We start from the raw sequence: 21,072 nt of genomic DNA, 5'->3' as shown, positions 1-21,072 counted from the left end.
AAGGTGCCGTTAAAAATACCGTTTTCTACGTCGGAAACCTCACGACAACGCTGAGACAAGTGGCGTTTCTACGACCTTTTTCCCAGCGTAAAAAGAGCCACTTAATAAAGTGAATAAACCCCCCCCCTAAAAGCTGCGTTGGTCTCTTCCACATCTCCAGCTGAGCTCTTCGGCTCGTCGACTTAAAACGCTGTTTTTTAACAAAAAAAGTCGTAGAAAACGCCACTTATGTCAGCGCTGTCGTGAGGTTTCCGACTTAGAAATCATTTTACAGAACTTTGCAAAAACAACGCAGAGAACAGCCGAGCTTTTCGGGGTTTTAGGGTTGTGGAAACTCAAGTTATTTGGAGTAACTTTCCACCGTGAACGTCTGTGAATCGGGGGAGTTGTGAATAAAGTTTTTTTTGAGACTTGAACAACTTGTGTGTTATTGATTTCAACGTGTGGTCCAATCAGAGCGGAGTTCTGCTCTGTGAGCTGGTCTCGTTACCGGGGAAACAGCGAGGGGGGGGCGGGGAGGGGCTATTCATCGTCGTCATCGTCACCTTCGTCCTCTGCGTCTCTCTTCCTCTTCTCTCCCTGAACATCCCTCCACATCTGGAACACACGCGCAGTTTCAAGTTAAACACACTTTCTGTTTCAGAATAAAGTGGGAAATCATCTTTTCAGAATAAAGTAGGAGATTTTCAGAATAAAGTGGGACATCTTTTCAGAATAAAGTGGGAAATCTTTTCAGAATAAAGTGGGAAATCTTTTCAGAATAAAGTGGGAAATCTTTTCAGAATAAAGTGGGACATTTTCAGAATAAAGTGGGACATTTTCAGAATAAAGTGGGACATCTTTTCAGAATAAAGTGGGAAATCTTTTCAGAATAAAGTGGGAAATCTTTTCAGAATAAAGTGGGAGATTTTTTCAGAATAAAGTGGGAGATTTTCAGAATAAAGTGGGAAATTTTTTCAGTATAAAGTCGGAATTTTCAGAATAAAGTCAGATTTTCAGAATAAAGTGGGAGATTTTCAGAATAAAGTGGGAATTTTTTTCAAAATAAAGTGGAAAGTTTTTTCAAAATATAGTGTGAGATTTTTTCAGAATAAAGTAGGAGATTTTCAGAATAAAGTCGAAATTGTTTTCAGAATAACGTGGGAGATTGTCAGAATAAAGTGGGAGATTTTCAGAATAAAGTTGCAGATTTTCAGAATAAGTTGGAGATTTTTTCAGAATAAAGTGGGAAATTTTTTCAGTATAAAGTCGGAATATTTTTCAGTATAAAGTGGGAATTTTTTCAGTATAAAGTCGGAATATTTTTCAGAATAAAGTGGGACATTTTTTCAGTATAAAGTCGGAATTTTTTCAGAGTTAAGTCAGATTTTCAGAATGAAGTGGGAGACTTTCAGAATAAAGTGGAAATTTTTTCAGAATAAAGTGGGAGATTTTTTCAGAATAAAGTGGGAAATCTTTTCAAAATAAAGTGGGAAATCTTTTCAGAATAAAGTGGGAGAATTTTCAGAATAAAGTGGGAAATCTTTTCAGAATAAAGTGGGAAATCTTTTCAGAATAAAGTGGGAAATCTTTTCAGAATAAAGTGGGAGATATTTTCAGAATAAAGTGGGAGATTTTCAGAATAAAGTGGGAAATTTTTTCAGTATAAAGTCGGAATTTTCAGAATAAAGTCAGATTTTCAGAATAAAGTGGGAGATTTTTTCAGAATAAAGTAGGAGATTTTCAGAATAAAGTCGAAATTGTTTTCAGAATAACGTGGGAGATTGTCAGAATAAAGTGGGAGATTGTCAGAATAAAGTTGCAGATTTTCAGAATAAGTTGGAGATTTTTTCAGAATAAAGTGGGACATTTTTTCAGTATAAAGTCGGAATTTTTTCAGAGTTAAGTCAGATTTTCAGAATGAAGTGGGAGACTTTCAGAATAAAGTGGAAATTTTTTTCAAAATAAAGTGGAAATTTTTTTCAAAATAAAGTGGGAGATTTTTTCAGAATAAAGTAGGAGATTTTCAGAATAAAGTCGAAATTGTTTTCAGAATAACGTGGCAGATTGTCAGAATAAAGTGGGAGATTTTCAGAATAAAGTGGGAGATTTTCAGAGTAAAGTGGGAAATTTTCAGAATAAATTTGCAGATTTTCAGTATAAAGTCGGAATATTTTTCAGTATAAAGTGGGAATTTTTTCAGAATAAAGTCGAAAAAAATTTCCGAATAAAGTGGGACATTTTTTCAGTATAAAGTCAGAATTTTTTCAGAATTAAGTCAGATTTTCAGAATAAAGTGGGAGATTTTCAGAATAAAGTGGGATATTTTCAGAATAAAGTGGGAGATCTTTTCAAAATAAAGTGGGAATTTTTTCAGAATAAAGTGGGAATTTTTTTCAGAATAAAGTAGGAGAATTCAGAATAAAGTCGAAATTGTTTTCAGAATAACGTGGGAGATTTTTTTCAGAATAAAGTGGAAATCTTTTTCAGTATAAAGTGGGAGATTTTCAGAATAAAGTGGGAGATTTTCAAAACATTTGAATATTTAAAGAATACAGATAGTTTTTTGAAAAACTGATTTTTTTTAAATGTATTGATTTAGCGCCAGTATCAGAAAACATACACACAGAGACAAACACACACAGAGACACACACACAGAGACACACAGAGAGAGACACACACACACACACACACAGAAAGAGACACACACGCGCGCGCGCGCGCACCCACACACACACACACATACACACACACACACACACAGAGACACACACACAGAGACACACATGCGCGCACGCACACACACACCCACACAGAGACACACACACACACCCACACAGAGACACACACACACACCCACACAGAGACACACACACACCCACACAGAGACACACACACACACACACACACAGAGACACACACACACACACAGAGACACACACACACACACAGAGACACACACACACACACACACACACAGAGACACACACACACACACACACACAGAGACACACACACACACACACACACACACACACAAGGTAAAGTAATGTAACTAATGAAGACAGTGTGTTGGTACCAAGTGAGAGTCAAAGTTTTCAAAATAAAAGGACCAAGTTTTTAAGGTTTTATTTGCTGCAGAAGGTTTAAAGCACAAACCTCCATCTTCCTCTTCCTCCTCGTCTTCCTCCTCTTCCTCCACATAGTCTCCATCGTCTTCCTCGTCCTGAGGAAGAACCAACGCTGGTTAATGAGAGAGGAGCGCCGCCCGGTGGCCACACAGCAGAACTACATCTCTATTAATCCATACAACCTACGAGACAACTCAGAGTGGGGGGAGGAGCCTAGAAATCTAGGACGTTTCATCATAGCCTTTGTGAGGATCATTTGTGTGTGTGTTGTGTGTGTTGTTTGTGTTTTTGTGTGTGTGTGTTTTGTGTTTTTGTGTGTGTATTTCTGTGGTGTTCTGTGTGTTGTTATGTTTGTTATTGTGTTGTGTTGTGTTGTTTTTGTGTTGTGTGTTTTCTGTTGGTGTTTTTTTTTTTTTTTTTTTTTTTGATGATGTTCTCTGTATGTGTGTTTCTATGTGTTGTTTTTTTGGTGTTGTTTGTTTGTATTGTTGTTTGTATTATTGTGTCTCTGTGTTGTGTGTGTTTGTGTGTTTTGTGTGTGTTCGTGTGTGTGTGTCTTGTGTGTTTTGTGTGTGATGTGTTTGTGTGTTTTTATTGTTGTGTGTTTGTGGTGTGTGTGTTGTGTGTGTGTGTGTTTTGGTGTGTGTTTGTGTGTGTGTGTTCTGTGTTGTGTGTTCTGTGTGTGTGTTGTGTGTGTGTGTGTTTTGTGTTGTGTGTGTGTGTTTTTTGTGTGTGTGTGTGTGTTTTGGTTTGTGTGTGTTTTGTGTGTGTGTGTGTTGTGTGTTGTGTGTGTTTGTGTGTCTTTGTGTGTCTTGTGTGTTTTGTGTCTTTCTTGTTATATTAGTTTGTGTGTGTGTGTGTTTTGTAGTGTTTGTGTGTATGTGTGTGTATTGTGTGTGTGTGTATGTATGTGTGTGTGTGTGTATTATTGTTGTTGTGTGTGTGTGTGTGTATATATATGTTGATGTGTTGTGTTGTGTGTGTGTGTGTGTGTTCTGTGTGTGTATTTTTGTTGTGTCCTGTGTTTTTGTATGTTATTATGTATTATTATTGTTGTGTGTTGATTTAGTTATTATGTTGATATGTATTGTTGTGTCTTGTGTGTTTATTGTGTTTTATGTATTATGTTGTTATGTTTTTGTTTATCTCTATTATTGTATTAATGTATACTATTTATTGTAGTATTATTGTTATTATATTATTGGTGTTGTTGTGTTCTTTGTTTGTGGTAGTTTTTGTGTGTGTGTGTTTTTTTATGTTATTATTATTATTTATTATTGTGTATGTATGTTATTTGTTTTGTTATTATTATATCTGTGTCTGTCTATTATTATTATTAATGTCTGTGTTATGTTCTATTGATGTTTATATTGTTATTATTGTTAATCTGTGTGTGTGTTATTAGTATTAGTATTGTTTGTGTGTTGTGTATTAGTGTGTGTGTTATTATGTATTATCTCTGTATTATATTGTATCGTATGTGTTTGTGTGTGTGTTATTTTTGTTAGTGTGTATCCTGTGTTTTTTCTCTCTTATTATTATTATTTGTGTATTTATTATTAGTATTTTGTATTATTATTTTTGTGGATATGTTATATAATCTCTATTACATTAGTATTCTATTATTCTTGTGTTATTATTTGTGTATTAGTTTATTATATTATATATTATTGTGATAATGTATTTTATTATTATATATTTGTGTGTTTGTTATATCTATTATTATGCTATGTATTATTATATTATATTATTAGACAATGGGACTAACAAGGAGTGATGGCTAGTTAGCATCAAAATGAATGGAGTCAATGGGATGCTAACAGGAGGTGATGGCTAGGTAGCATCAAAATGAATGGGAGTCAATGGGATGCTAACAGGAGGTGATGGCTAGGGTAGCATCAAAATGAATGGGAGTCAATGGGATGCTGACGGGGTGATGGCTAGGTAGCATCAAAATGAATAGAGAGTCAATGGGATGCTAACAGGAGGTGATGGCTCGGTAGCATCAAAATGAATGGGAGTCAATGGGATGCTAACAGGAGGTGATGGCTCAGTATCAAAAAATGAATGGGAGAGTCAATGGGATGCTAACAGGAGGTGATGGCTCGGTAGCATCAAAATGAATGGGAGTCAATGGGATGCTAACCGGAGCTGATGGCTCGTAGCATCAAAATGAATGGGAGTCAATGGGATGCTAACAGGAGGTGATGGCTAGGTAGCATCAAGAATGAATGGGATCAATGGGATGCTACGGGAGGTGATGGCTAGGTAGCATCAGGATGCATGTGGGAGTCAATGGGATGCTAACGGGAGGGTAGGGCCGTTAGCATCAAAATGAATGGGAGTCAATGGGATGCTAACAGGAGGTGATGGCTTGGTAGCATCAGAATGAATGGGAGTCAATGGGATGCTAACAGGAGGTGATGGCTTGTTAGCATCAGAATGAATGGGAGTCAATGGGATGCTAACGGGAGGTGATGGCTAGGTAGCATCAAAATGAATGGGAGTCAATGGGATGCTAACGGGAGGTGATGGCTAGGTAGCATCAAAATGAATGGGAGTCAATGGGATGCTAACAGGAGGTGATGGCTTGTTAGCATCAAAATGAATGGGAGTCAATGGGATGCTAACAGGAGGTGATGGCTTGTTAGCATCAGAATGAATGGGAGTCAATGGGATGCTAACAGGAGGTGATGGCTTGTTAGCATCAGAATGAATGGGAGTCAATGGGATGCTAACGGGAGGTGATGGCTCGTTAGCATCAGAATGGGAGTCAATGGGATGCTAACGGGAGGAGATGGCTTGTTAGCATCAAAATGAATGGGAGTCAATGGGATGCTAACGGGAGGTGATGGCTCGTTAGCATCAGAATGGGAGTCAATGGGATGCTAACGGGAGGTGATGGCTCGTTAGCATCAGAATGGGAGTCAATGGGATGCTAACAGGAGGTGATGGCTTGTTAGCATCAGAATGAATGGGAGTCAATGGGATGCTAACGGGAGGTGATGGCTCGTTAGCATCAGGGGTCAAATGGTGCTAATGGATGAGTGGTAGCATCAGAATGAATGGGAGTCAATGGGATGCTAACGGGAGGTGATGGCTCGTTAGCATCAGAATGGGATAGCCATAGGAGCTACGCGTTACCCTCCTTGCATGGCTCCGACACAGCTTTTGTTTTTAAGTCGGAAAAAAAATGTTTAAAGAAAACGTAGAAAAGCAAAAGGGGGCGTGGCGCCATCTCAGTTCCTGATTGGCCAGCAGGTCTCCTCCTGTCAGACTCACCTGGATTCCCTCCTTCATCAGGTACGACAGGCCGACCTCTTCTCCCTCAGAGCTGTCAGCGTCTTCATCTTCATCATCGTCGTCCATCATCATCATCGCCTCGAAGTGGACCGGCTTCATCCTCATCATCATCATCATCATCATCTTCGTCTGCAACAGAAGGTTAGTTTCCTATTCAGTTAGTGTTTAAACGTGTCAGATACAGTATTAGGGGACCACTAAGGCCTATATAAAAGAGACTTCAGATACAGTATTAGGGGACCACTAAGGTCTATATAAAAGAGACTTCAGATACAGTATTAGGGGACCACTAAGGTCTATATAAAAGAGACTTCAGATACAGTATTAGGGGACCACTAAGGCCTATATAAAAGAGACTTCAGATACAGTATTAGGGGACCACTAAGGCCTATATAAAGGGAACTTCCAGATACAGTATTAGGGGACCACTAAGGTCTATATAAAAAAGAAGACTTCAGATACAGTATTAGGGGACCACTAAGGTCTATATAAAAGACTTCAGATACAGTATGGGACCACTAAGGCCTATATAAAAGAGACTTCAGATACAGTGTTAGGGACCACTAAGGTCTATATAAAAGAGACTTCAGATACAGTATTAGGGGCCACTAAGGTCTATATAAAGGAGACTTCAGATACAGTATTAGGGGACCACTAAGATCTATATAAAAGAGACTTCAGATACAGTATTAGGGGACCACTAAGGTCTATATAAAAGAGACTTCAGATACAGTATTAGGGGACCACTAAGGTCTATATAAAGAGACTTCAGATACAGTATTAGGGACCACTAAGACCTATATAAAAGGAACTCAGATACAGTATTAGGGGACCACTTAAGGTCTATAAAAAGAGACTTCAGATACAGTATTAGGGGACCACTAAGGCCTATATAAAGGAGACTTCAGATACAGTATTAGGGGACCACTAAGGCCTATATAAAAGAGACTTCAGATACAGTATTAGGGGACCACTAAGGCTTATAAAAGACTTCAGATCAGTATGGACCACTAAGGCCTATATAAAGAGACTTCAGATACAGTATTAGGGGACCACTAAGGTCTATATAAAGAGACTTCAGATACAGTATTAGGGGACCACTAAGGTCTATATAAAAGAGACTTCAGATACAGTATTAGGGGACCACTAAGGCCTATATAAAAGAGACTTCGAATACAGTATTAGGGGACCACTAAGGCCTATATAAAGAGACTACAGATACAGTATTAGGGGACACTAAGGTCTATATAAAAGGACTTCAGATACAGTATTAGGGGACCACTAAGGTCTATATAAAAGAGACTTCAGATCCAGTATTAGGGGACCACTAAGGTCTATATAAAAGGAGCTTCAGATCCAGTATAGGGGACCACTAAGGTCTATATAAAAGAGACTTCAGATACAGTATTGGGGGACCACTAAGGTCTATATAAAAGAGACTTCAGATACAGTATTAGGGGACCACTAAGGTCTATATAAAAGAGACTTCAGATACAGTATTAGGGACCACTAAGGTCTATATAAAGAGACTTCAGATACAGTATTAGGGGACCACTAAGGTCTATATAAAGAGACTTCCAGATCCAGTATTAGGGGACCACTAAGGTCTATATAAAGGGACTTCAGATACAGTATTAGGGGACCACTAAGGTCTATATAAAGGGACATCAGATACAGTATTAGGGGACCACTAAGGTCTATATAAAAGAACTTCAGATCCAGTATTAGGGGACCACTAAGGTCTATATAAAAGAGACTTCAGATCCAGTATTAGGGGACCACTAAGGTCTATAAAAGAGACTTCAGATCCAGTATTAGGGGACCACTAAGGTCTATATAAAGAGACTTCAGATACAGTATTAGGGGACCACTAAGGTCTACATAAAGAGACTTCAGATACAGTATTAGGGGACCACTAAGGTCTATATAAAAGAGACTTCAGATACAGTATTAGGGGACCACTAAGGTCTATATAAAAGAGACTTCAGATACAGTATTAGGGGACCACTAAGGTCTATATAAAAGAGACTTCAGATACAGTATTAGGGGACCACTAAGGTCTATATAAAAGCATCCAAAGAGCACCATGTCATGGGACCTTTAAGAGGCTAAAAGCATGTTTAAAACCTGCCCTGTTTCAGCCTCCACAACTAGCATTTTAGCTAACTGGGAGCTCTGGACGTAGCTGCAGCAACTCCAGTTTGCAAGCACTGATTTTGGTCGTTCTTTCCCCTTTTGAAAAGTAATGAACAGAAAAATGGGTTCAAATATCAATTTTTTTTATTTTTTTCCCACCTTGACAAATAAAAAAATTGGATCTTTAAACAGTTTTTCCAATTTTCTGTTTTTTATTCAGAGGATCAGACATTTAGAAAATTAATAAATTGCATCTGGGCTCTAATTATTCACAATACTGCCATGGTATTCTCTCTTCCTCTACTTTGCTGAATATGCAGCTCATTAACTGCATATGGACCAAAAACAGACTAAAAACTGATAAGAGTTTGGGGGTCAGAGGTGCACCTGATGGTTTCTAGTGCGTAGCTAGGTGGAACCAGGGAGAGAACACCACGGTGGCAGTATTATGAATAATTAGAGCTCAGACGCAATTTAGTAATTTTGTAAATGTCTGATCCTCTGAATAAGAAACAGAAAATTGGAAAAACAGTTTAAAGATCCAGTTTTTGTAATTTGTCAAGGTGGGAAAATTAATATTTGAACCAATTTTTCTGTTTCTCCGACTGTCCGTTTGTGCTTATAGAAAAATAAAAAATTTAACTGATGAGAGTTAACAGTAGGGTTGGGTACCGAAACTCGGTGCCAGTAGGGAACCGGTGCCGACCTAAACGGTTGTAACGAGACCGAATAAGAACGAAAGTTTCGGTGCCTCATTTCGGTGCTTGACTTTACACTACACCTGACAGCATGTAACGTTAGCCTAGCTTTAGCTAGCAGCTGGATTAAACAGCGGTAAAATGCTGACAGCTAACGTTAAACAGTGTAAAGTGTGACTGGATTTCACTGTGGAGGACTTCAACAGGATGTAACAGTCTGCTCTGCAGCGCAGCAGCTGCTGCTGTTATTATTCATAGATATACAGTAGTAGTACTACTAGTACTAGTAGTACTAGTAGTACTACTAGTACTACTAGTACTACTAGTACTACTACTGTATATCTATGAATAACAACGGCAGCAGCAGCTGCCGTTGTTATTCATAGATATACAGTCCATATAAACATAGTACTACTAGTACTACTAGTACTAGTAGTACTATGTTTATATGGACGGAATTAAACAACACAGACGGTGCGTTCGCTTGCAGCTGTCGTCGGAATTAAACAACACAGACGGTGCGTTCACTTGCAGCTGCCGTCGTCAGAATTAAACAACGCAGACGGTGCGTTCACTTGCAGCTGCCGTCTTGAATCTAAACAACACAGACGGTGCGTTCACTTGCAGCTGCCGTCGTCAGAATTAAACAACGCAGACGGTGCGTTCGCTTGCAGCTGCCGTCGTCAGAATTAAACAACACAGTCGGTGCGTTCACTTGCAGCTGTCGTCGGAATTAAACAACACAGACGGTGCGTTCACTTGCAGCTGTCGTTGTCAGAATTAAACAACGCAGACGGTGCGTTCACTTAAAACAGGTAGCCTCGTGGTGCATTCACAGTAATTGTAAATTACCCTTTTCCCATCTGGGGTTCAACAGCAATTTACTGGTGAAATAAGTTATTGTTATTGTTATAGTTATTACATTATTATTAAATCTTTAATTTTGACCGTGGCCTTAGCAATAAACAAGTCACTGACTGTTGTCTACTACCCTTGTTTATTTTCTTCTTTTTTTTTTACTTTATTGAAAAGTACCAGGTCAGGCACCGGCACAGTTTTAAAGGTCTCACCGTTTTAAAGGTCTCACCGTTTTAAAGGTCTCACCGTTTTAAAAGTCTCACACCGTTTAAAAGGTCTCACCGTTTTAAAGGTCTCACCGTTTTAAAAGTCTAACCGTTTTAAAAGTCTCACCGTTTTAAAAGTCTCACCGTTTTAAAAGTCTCACCGTTTTAAAAGTCTCACCGTTTTAAAAGTCTCACCGTTTTAAAAGTCTCACCGTTTTAAAAGTCTCACCGTTTTAAAAGTCTCACCGTTTTAAAAGTCTCACCGTTTTAAAAGTCTCACCGTTTTAAAAGTCTCACCGTTTTAAAAGTCTCACCGTTTTAAAAGTCTCACCGTTTTAAAGGTCTCACCGTTTTAAAAGTCTCACCGTTTTAAAAGTCTCACCGTTTTAAAAGTCTCACCGTTTTAAAAGTCTCACCGTTTTCGGCCTCCGAGTCGGGAATCTCGTTGTCTTCCTGGTCGTACCCGTCCAGGAAGGTGATCTGAGGCAGCAGCTCGAAGACGCTCTCTCTGTAGTCGGCCAGCGTGGACACCTCACAGCTGTACAGGTCCAGACTCTTCAGGTTCTTCAGGCTCGGCTACACAGACACACACACACACACACACACACACACACACACACACACACACACACACACACACACACACACACACACACACACACACACACACACACACACACACACACACACACAGAGACACACACACAGACACACAGACACACAGACACACACACACACACACACACACACACACACACACACACACAGACACACACACAGAGACACACACACACACACACACACACACACACACACACACACACACACACACACAGACACACACACACACACACACGACACACACACACACACACACACACACACACACACACAGACACACACACACACACACACACAGAGACACACACACACACACACACACACAGAGACACACACAGACACACACACACACACACAGAGACACACAGGAGACACACACACACACAACACAGAGACACACACAGGACACACACACACACACACAGAGACACACACACACACACACAGACACACACACACACACACACAGACACACAGAGCACACACACACACACAGGAACACACACACACACACACACACAACACACACAGAGACACACACACACACACACACACACACACACACCACAACAAAACACACCACACACGACACACACACACACACACACACACACACACACACACACACACACACACAACCAGTCAGCCTCTTAACGGTAAGCGATGGTGGTCTACAGGATGGTGGTCTACAGGATGGTGGTCTACAGGATGGTAGTCTACAGGATGGTAGTCTACAGGATGGTAGTCTACAGGATGGTGGTCTACAGGATGGTGGTCTACAGGATGGTGGTCTACAGGATGGTGGTCTACAGGATGGTAGTCTACAGGATGGTAGTCTACAGGATGGTAGTCTACAGGATGGTGGTCTACAGGATGGTGGTCTACAGGATGGTGGTCTACAGGGCTCGACGATAACTTTTTGAGCTACGTTTACGATTCACTTGTTCAGGGTAAAGATTCATCATTGTATAATTGTTGTTGTGTGTTTTGCTAATGCAGAATTCAAACAAACCGTTGAAAGCATCCAAACCATCAGCATTTAAAGCTCCATATTCTGCTCATTTTCAGGTTCATAACTGTATTTTAAGGTTGTACCAGAATAGGTTTACATGGTTTAATTATCTAAAAACACCATATTGTTGTTGTACTGCACAGCTCTCTCTCACTGCTGCAGATCCTCTTTTCACCTGGTTTCTGTTTTAGCTACAGAGTGAGACCTCTTTTCTTCTTCTGTACTATCTTTGATTGCACTCGCACATGCTCAGTAGCTCAGATGTAGATCATGTCAGCTAGCTAACTCTAGAGACAGTAAAAGAAAGAGTTTCTCCAACTTCAGTCAGTTACAAGGCAGGATCAGCTGGGAGACTTCTAAATGAGGGCGCACATGGAAGTAGTTCTTTTGGAGATTATGGTGAACTTGTGTTGTGTTTTGTAGCGAGGTCCTTTGCTATTGAACGGCGTAGCATGCTAGCGTTAACGATGCTTGTGGGTTAGCGTTGCCAGCTCATTTTGGCCGATTTTGACCAGCTCACCAGGAGACTGAAGGCAGGACACATTCAGAAACCAGATCTCACTCAGAACAGCATGGATGGATGTTTTTGGAAGCACCAGAGACACAAAATAACACCCCAAATCAATTTTTTTTTCATAATATGGGCACTTTAATAACATTGGCCCAATCCCAAAGTGAGCCCTGAGGACTAAGGACTAAGGCAGGGGTCACCAACAGGGCACCAGGGAGCCCCCAAGGACCCCATGAGGAGCCCTCAGGCCTGTTCTAAAAATGAAAATTGAATATTGATATTATCTGTTTCCCACCTTGTTAAGTCATTGTTGATAATTATTGTGAGAAATCATTAACATGATCAGTGTCTTCACAATGAGATCATTAATTAATATCATTAATCATTAATAATCATATATTACTATCATTAATCATTAATAACCATATATAACTATCAATAATCATATATAACTATCATTAATAATCATATATAACTATTATTAATCATTAATAATCATATATAACTATCATTAATCATTAATAACCATATATAACTATCAATAATCATATATAACTATTAATAATCATCATATATAACTATCATTAATAATCATATATAACTATCATTAATCATTAATAATCATATATAACTTAATAATCATCATATATAACTATCATTAATAATCATATATAACTATCATTAATCATTAATAAAACTATCATTATCATTAATAATCATATATAACTATCATTAATAATCCATATTACTATCATTAATCATTAATAATCATATATAACTATCATTAATAATCATATATAACTATTATTAATCATTAATAATCATATATAACTATTAATAATCATCATATATACTATCATTAATAATCATATATAACTATCATTAATCATTAATAATCATATATAACTATGATAATCATTAATAATCATATATACCTATCATTAATCATTAATAATCATATATACCTATCATTAATAATTAATATTCATATATTACTATCATTAATCATTAATATTCATATATTACTATCATTAATCATTAATATTCATATATAACTATCATTAATCATTAATAAAACTATCATTAATCAATAATCATATAACTATCATTAATAATCATATATTACTATCATTAATCATTAATAATCATATATAACTATCATTAATCATTAATAATCATATATAACTATCATTAATAATCATATATAACTATCATTAATAATCATATATAACTATCATTAATCATTAATAATCATATATAACTATCATTAATCATTAATAATCATATATAACTATCATTAATCATTAATAATCATATATAACTAAAGGCAAAAAGCACATTTGTTATTTCTGAACAGTGTATTAAACTGGTAGCCCTTCGTATGACTCAGTACCCAGGAAGTAGCTCTCAGTTTAGAAAAGGTTGGAGACCCCTGGTCTAAGGACTCCCAGACTTAACTGATCTCAGGTTGCTGAGTGAGTGAGTGTGTGAGGCCACATGGGCTCAGATAGGTATAACTGGGATCGGGACAGCACTTCACCAGATCACACGTTACCATGGCGACGTCTAATAACAAAGATGTTGCCGGTTTTTTGATAATTTTCATTTTAAGTTTGTTGCTATCCAAGCGGCCGAGGCCCAGGAGACTGCTGCCTGATTCCAACCTCTGGTTTTACCAGCTGGACACCAGGGGCGGGAATCCCCAGAGGCTCCGCGATAGATATATCATCATATATCCATATATCATCACGATACCCTGCGTTCAATATATCATCAGATACCCTCATATATCATCCGATACCTACGTCCAAGATATATCATCACGATACCTACGATCCACGATATATCCGATATTCTTTACATACCGATATATCATCACGATACCTACGTCACGATATATCATCACGATACCTACGTCAAGATATATCATCACGATACCTACGTCACGATATATCATCACGATACCTACGTCACGATATAATATTACCCTCGCATCATCCTACCCATATATCATCATACCTACTCTTCATATCATATATCATACCGTCACATCATATACATACCTTCAATGATATATCATCACATACGATATACATCGATACCAATACCCATATTATCATCCTTCTCATACTCATACAATACCTATTACATATTCTTCATTATCCATACTATCCATACCATACTATTACATTTATCAATACTCTATCATCTCTCAATACCCTCCACATACATTTATAAATACATCTAAATAAAATACTACTACTATACTATCGATATATACATCCATACAACTTATCAACTGATACATCCACACAAAAACTACGTATATATTACGAATTAAACAAAAACTAAACACAACCATATATCTTAAATAAACATCCATCAAAACAAACACAACAACTTAACCAATAAAATCATCACACCCTACTATTATTGCGATTTTAGACATATTGCAATATTCTGCGATATATTGCAATGTATTACCTTTTTTCCAATTTCAAATTATGTCCCCAAAGGAAAATTTTGTCAACATCTGTTTCGTCTAAAAAGATAAATGTCTGTCTGTTCATCTCACTTCAATTTTATTGCTGCAAAATGTGATTATCAAGCAGACAGACTGACCAACACATATATCATAAAAGATCCATACTTGGCGTCTGTGTATCGATACAGTATTGCCACGAAAAATATCGCGATACTATGCTGTATCGATTTCCCCACCCTACTGGACAGCGCGCGGTCCGTCCGTGGTCGTGTTGTGGCGAGCTGTTGTTTACCTTTCTGTAATTTCCAGATTCCCCTACGGTCTCCGCGGTGAACGTCACAACGCTTTGAACTGTGGGTAATTCCCTTTTGGTGAAGTCTGCAGCGATGCAGACTCTCGGAAAGGGCTCGGTAAGCGTGTACTCAAACCCTCGCGCCACTTTGAAATTCGACATCGGGACGACCCTAAATGGCGCTGTCACTACCCAAAATGAGTAGAGTGCAGCTTTGAGTCGCGCATGCTCAGATTTAAACGGTTTACTGCATAACGTGTCTTACTGAAATTTATGAAATCTGTAAAATATTAAACTTTTCTCTTTACATACAATAACAGAAGATGGAAATCATTTCAAAAACGTTTTAGCTCTCTCTGATTGTTTGGTTGCTAACGTTAGCTCAAAACGCCATTCAAGTGACAGCCGATGTTGTGTTTGATTGCAAACTTGTAGCTAGCAGTCATTTCAAAAAGTTTTAGCTATTTATGATTGTTTGACTGCTAACGTTAGCTAAAAACGCCATTAGCATCTAGTAGGCTAGCTACTTGATTGCTAACGTTAGCTAAAAACGCCATTAGCATCTAGTAGGCTAGCTACTTGATTGCTAACGTTAGCTAAAAACGCCGTTAGCATCTAGTAGGCTACTTGTCGCAAAGTGACTCATGCGCAACTCAAAGCTGCACTCTACTCATTTTGGGTAGTGACAGCGCTTTTCTGGTCGAGCCCTGGTGTAATTCTACTTCCTGTGTGCGCTGATGAAGGGATGGTAGTTCTACTTCCTGTGCGCTGATGAAGGGATGGTAGTTCTACTTCCTGTGTGCTGATGAAGGGATGGTAGTTCTACTTCCTGTAGAAGGGAGCAGGAACTCACCAGCGTCTGGATGCTGCTCAGATCTTTGATCTTGTTGCCGCTCAGGTTCAGGTGGGTCAGGCTGGGACACTTCTCCACCAGAGAGGCCAGACCACCAGAGATGGTGTTATCACTCACCTCCAACTGGAACACACACAGACAGGCAGACAGACAGGCAGACAGAGAGAGACAGTCAGAGAGGCCAGACCACCAGATATGGTGTTATCACTCACCTCCAACTGGAACACAGACAGACAGACAGACAGACAGACAGACAGACAGACAGTCAGAGACACAGAGAGACCACACAGATATGGTGTTATCACCAACACAGAACAGACAGACAGACAGACAGACAGACAGACAGACAGACAGACAGACAGTGTCAGAGAGACACAGAGAGACAGTCAGAGAGACACAGAGAGAGACAGTCAGACACACACACACACAGAGAGACAGACAGACAGAGAGACAGTCAGACACACAGAGAGACAGTCAGACACACACAGAGAGACAGACAGACAGTCAGACAGACACACACAGAGCGACAGACAGACAGAGAGACAGTCAGTCAGACACACACAGAGCGACAGACAGACAGACAGACAGACACACAGAGAGACAGTCAGACACACACACACACACAGACAGACACACACACAGAGAGACAGACAGACACACACACACACACACACACAGACAGACACACACACACAGAGACAGACAGACAGACACACACACACACAGACACACACAGACAGACACACACACAGAGACAGACAGACAGACAGACACACACACACACAGAGACAGACAGACATGAGAAAGACAAACTGGAGTGTCTCTGCTACACAAAGCTCCATCCTGACCTCAGTAGATTTAAGGACAGCTTTGTGTCTTCCCTACCTGGACTCTCTCTGTGTCAGGCTCACATTATTATTCTAAGGGTCTGACAACTCTGCCAAAAAACTCAAAAACAGTGAAAAAAACTGTCCAAATGTTTTTTAAATGACACCAAAACTCCCCAAAAAAAAAAAACTGCGGGAAAAAAAATGTCCAAAATACCAGTTTTGATTATTATCTCGCCCGTATATATTAAGCCCATACACTGACCACACGAGAGAAAACAGCCCAACGCCGTTTCACAGCGTTCAGAAGGCAGCGATGCATTGTGGGAACAGGAAACGTTTGGCTGACCTTGCGTAGTTTGGGCAGCGAGGGCAGTTTGGCGAGCGACGTGAGGCCGATGTTGACCATGCTGAGGATCTCCAGCTCCGTGTACTCGTCTGTCAGACCTTCCACTTCTCCATCACTGGAGCGACAGTTATCCACCACCAGCTCCACCACCTGTAGACAACAACAACAACAACAACAACATGACAACAACAACATGACAACGACAACAACAACATGACAACAACAACATGACAACGACAACAACAACAACAACATGACAGTAGGTTACGGTTATTTACTGGATGAATGGGTCAGTGTTCCCCAAAGATTACTGTCACAGAGGACACACAGAGAGACAGAGAGACAGAGAGAGAGAGAGAGAGAGAGAGAGAGAAAAAACACACACACACACAAAAGGAGAGAGACACAGAGACACACACAGACAAAAAAAAAAAAAAAAAAGAAAAAAAAACACACACACACACACACACACACACACACAGAGAACACACACACACAGACAGAGACACACACACAGACAGAGAGCACACACACACAAACACCGAGACACACACACACACAGAGACACACACACAGAGAGACACACAGGGAACACAGAAGAGAGAGAGACACACACACACACACACACACACACACACACACACACACACACACACACACACACACCAGAGAACACACACACACACGGGAAACCCCACCACACAACACCACACACACACACACACACACACACACACACACACAGACACACACACACACACACACACACACACACACACACACACACACACACACACACACACACACAGACACACACAGACACACACACACACACACACAAAGAGACATGCACACACGTTAACGACTACTGAAAGCAACGATTAGTTTTGAATAGCTTGTATTTAAGTAAAGGTAAATTCTCCTTTATGGTAACCTTTAACCAGACTCCATTCAGAAAACTACGCTTTTTAGAATGTTCTCATCTCAACCATTAACGTAACGCCCCTTCATTTCTTCAGATAAACCCGCCACACACACAGGTGCGTACACCACTGTTAGGGATCCTAACCACGGTGAATTACACCTCCAACCCACAACACAGCAGAGTGGGCGGGAAGAGCACGAAGAGCTAACAGAGCCAGTCCTAGAAGCTGAGCTTCTGGTCGGCCGGATGAAGGACTGCTGTTGGATGAAGTCGGAGCCGAAGTGACCAGCAGCTCCTAAAGAACCGAGAAAAACATTTAAATCGTGCTGGGGCAGAAGTCACTTCGGCCGACAAAGACGTAAATGTAAAACTTGCTGATATCAGAATGGAGTCTGGTTTGACGCGCCGTTAGATAACAAGCCTCGTGGATAACACTAGAGTTTTTTTTTTTTGTTTTTTTTTCAATATACATATTTAAAAAAAAAAAAAAAGGTATGCCGAAATAACAACATCATGATGCTGATTCGTAAAAAGAGTCTGAACTTAAACTTTATCAGGTGTGTCTGCACTTAAACTCTTAAAATGCTTGTTTTCTGGATGGAGTTCAGGGCTATGATGGATGGCGCTACTACACTGGTACTATGAGCGCAAAATAAACCGATTTTGCTGTCATTTTAATTTCAATAAGCGGATAAAAAAAGTAATGCCGAAATATTATCATGATGAGAATTTGTAAAAAGTCTGAACTCATACTTTACTTTGGCCTACAGAGAAGTAAATGTAAAACTTGCTGATATCAGAATGGAGTCTGGTGTGACGCGCCATTAGATAACAAGCCTCGTGGATGACAAACTGACGTTATTTAACTCTGGAGGTTAAAATGGTAGCGAGCTCAGTCGCGCGGTGAACCAGGACGATTTAAACAAATGTACCGGGAACTAAGGAACCAAACGGGCGGGGGGGGTTGTTTTATTTACACCGATATTTAGCGCCCAGCACCCCCGACAACTCATCCCAAACCACCGGTCTGTTGTTGACTGGACTGGGCGATCGCGTTGGTTGAGGCTGGATGGGATACAGCTAACGTTACGGCGACGACATTCTAAAACGTGGTTTAATGTACCTAAACAATGTCCAATGATCACCAAATTTCTCTCTCATATTGCTCCCCATAACCACTGAAAACTGTCAAATCTAACCTAAAGTCCAATTATTATGGACGTTATGGGACATTAAGCGTCACCCCGTTACGCCTTTTTCCTTACAAATAGGCATTGATGAAGCAGAAACGCTTAATGTCACATAACGTCCATAATAATTGGACTTTGGGTTCGATTTTTTTGGGGACAGTTTTCAGTGGTTACGAGGAGCAATATGAGAGAGAAATTTGGTGATCATTGATCGTCGTCACTGTAAGTTTTAGGCACCAAAACGACTCGTTAAAGTTCAGGGGGGGGGGAAATCGTAGTTTGTATTAAAACACTCCCGAGGAACGAACACGCGTTTCCTGGGTTAATGTATTAAAATATTATTAATATTAGCCTAGATTTAGCGTAATTTCCAGTCGTTTATCCGTTCTGTTGAAGAGTTAGATGCTTTTTTAAAACATAAAAACATCCGTGGAATTGCGTTCGCTAAACCCACCAGACTCCATGTAAATAAACAGTGATTTTAGCATCGTAAAACACACTTCATTCAAAGTGGACAGAAACCAAATTAAACTATGAAAAGCCGTTTTGGGTCGTCTTTCCACTTTTCCCAACCATCGCAACTCTAGTTTTGGCTTGAAATAAACACATAGTTTACATATTCACATGTGAAAATATGCTGGCTCTATACACGCTAAAAGTTCTGTTTTTTTAAACGGAGTTTGGTTGGTTTTAGCGCTAGCAAAAACAAATAAAAAATATATCGTAGTTTGTTTAATTAACACTCCCGAGAAAAGAAAACGCGTTTTCTGGGTTAAATTATTATTATTATTATTATTATTATTATTATTATTATTATTATTATTAGCCTAGATTTTGCGTAATTTCCGGTCATAGCTGTATCCCTTCTAGCCACAACCGCTCGCGCTCCTCGGGTTAGCCGTTAGCTCGTGTGCTAGCTGCAGGAGGGAGCCAAGGCTCCGGGGAGTCCCCGAGTCCCCCCTACCACACACACACACACACACACGAGAGGCTGCCCGCGGCGGGTTCCTCCGAGAACGCGCCGGGGGACGTTTCCTCCATGTTGAAGCCGCGGTGAAGAAGTAGTTTTCTGGGTCAAAATGTCGGCAGAGAATTCGACGTCCGCCGCGGCTCCCCGCTGAATGTTCCCAGCATCCTCCGCCGGGTCCTTGTGTTTAAATAAATAGATTCAAGTGTTGTAGTAACTCACCTCCTTGGGGTTCCGGCTCCTCAGCTCCAAACTAATCCTCTTCTTCATGTCCATGTTGGAGCTGAACACAAACACTTAACGGAACAAAAGGAAAAACTACCTTCAACGGCTTCTTCCTTCAGGAGATATTACACGATAACTAAACCTCCATGTTCGCTCGCGCCCGACCCTCCGCAGATAAGCCACGCCCCCTTCCTTCATAGATGCTGGTATCTTATTGGTCCAATCGCAATCCACTCCCTGAGTCCCTCCCCCTGACGCTCATTATCCACCACTCTTCTCTACGATTGGCTGGAACTCCAAAGGCGTTACTTTATTGTAACCAATGAAAAGGCGGAACGTGAAACATTTAAACTTTACGTACGCCTACTCTTTGTCCCCGTTGGCGCCAGATTTCACAGATGCTTAAAGTTCGCTTTGTTTTTCACTTATATAAACAGCCATAACCTGTAAATAAATGTATAATAATTATCTTTACAGTACAATATGCAGCGCTGGGTCAGATT

General features: G+C 39.8%; 1 protein-coding gene across 1 annotated transcript; it reads right to left on the bottom strand.

Annotated features, from left to right (window-relative positions):
- Positions 1-398: 398 nt before the first annotated feature.
- LOC120564102 (acidic leucine-rich nuclear phosphoprotein 32 family member E-like) lies at positions 399-20,763 on the bottom strand. The gene is given in 8 exon segments (XM_039808803.1): positions 399-589; positions 3,136-3,206; positions 6,394-6,477; positions 6,479-6,543; positions 10,729-10,888; positions 16,087-16,209; positions 17,263-17,412; positions 20,567-20,763. Coding segments are annotated over 8 exon segments (774 nt in total). The 5' UTR covers positions 20,621-20,763; the 3' UTR covers positions 399-522.
- Positions 20,764-21,072: the final 309 nt, after the last annotated feature.

The sequence above is a fragment of the Perca fluviatilis genome, chromosome 8 (assembly GCF_010015445.1).
Source record: "Perca fluviatilis chromosome 8, GENO_Pfluv_1.0, whole genome shotgun sequence".
In the NCBI taxonomy this organism is placed as follows: domain Eukaryota; kingdom Metazoa; phylum Chordata; class Actinopteri; order Perciformes; family Percidae; genus Perca; species Perca fluviatilis.
This window is presented reverse-complemented; position numbering and strand designations above follow the sequence as displayed.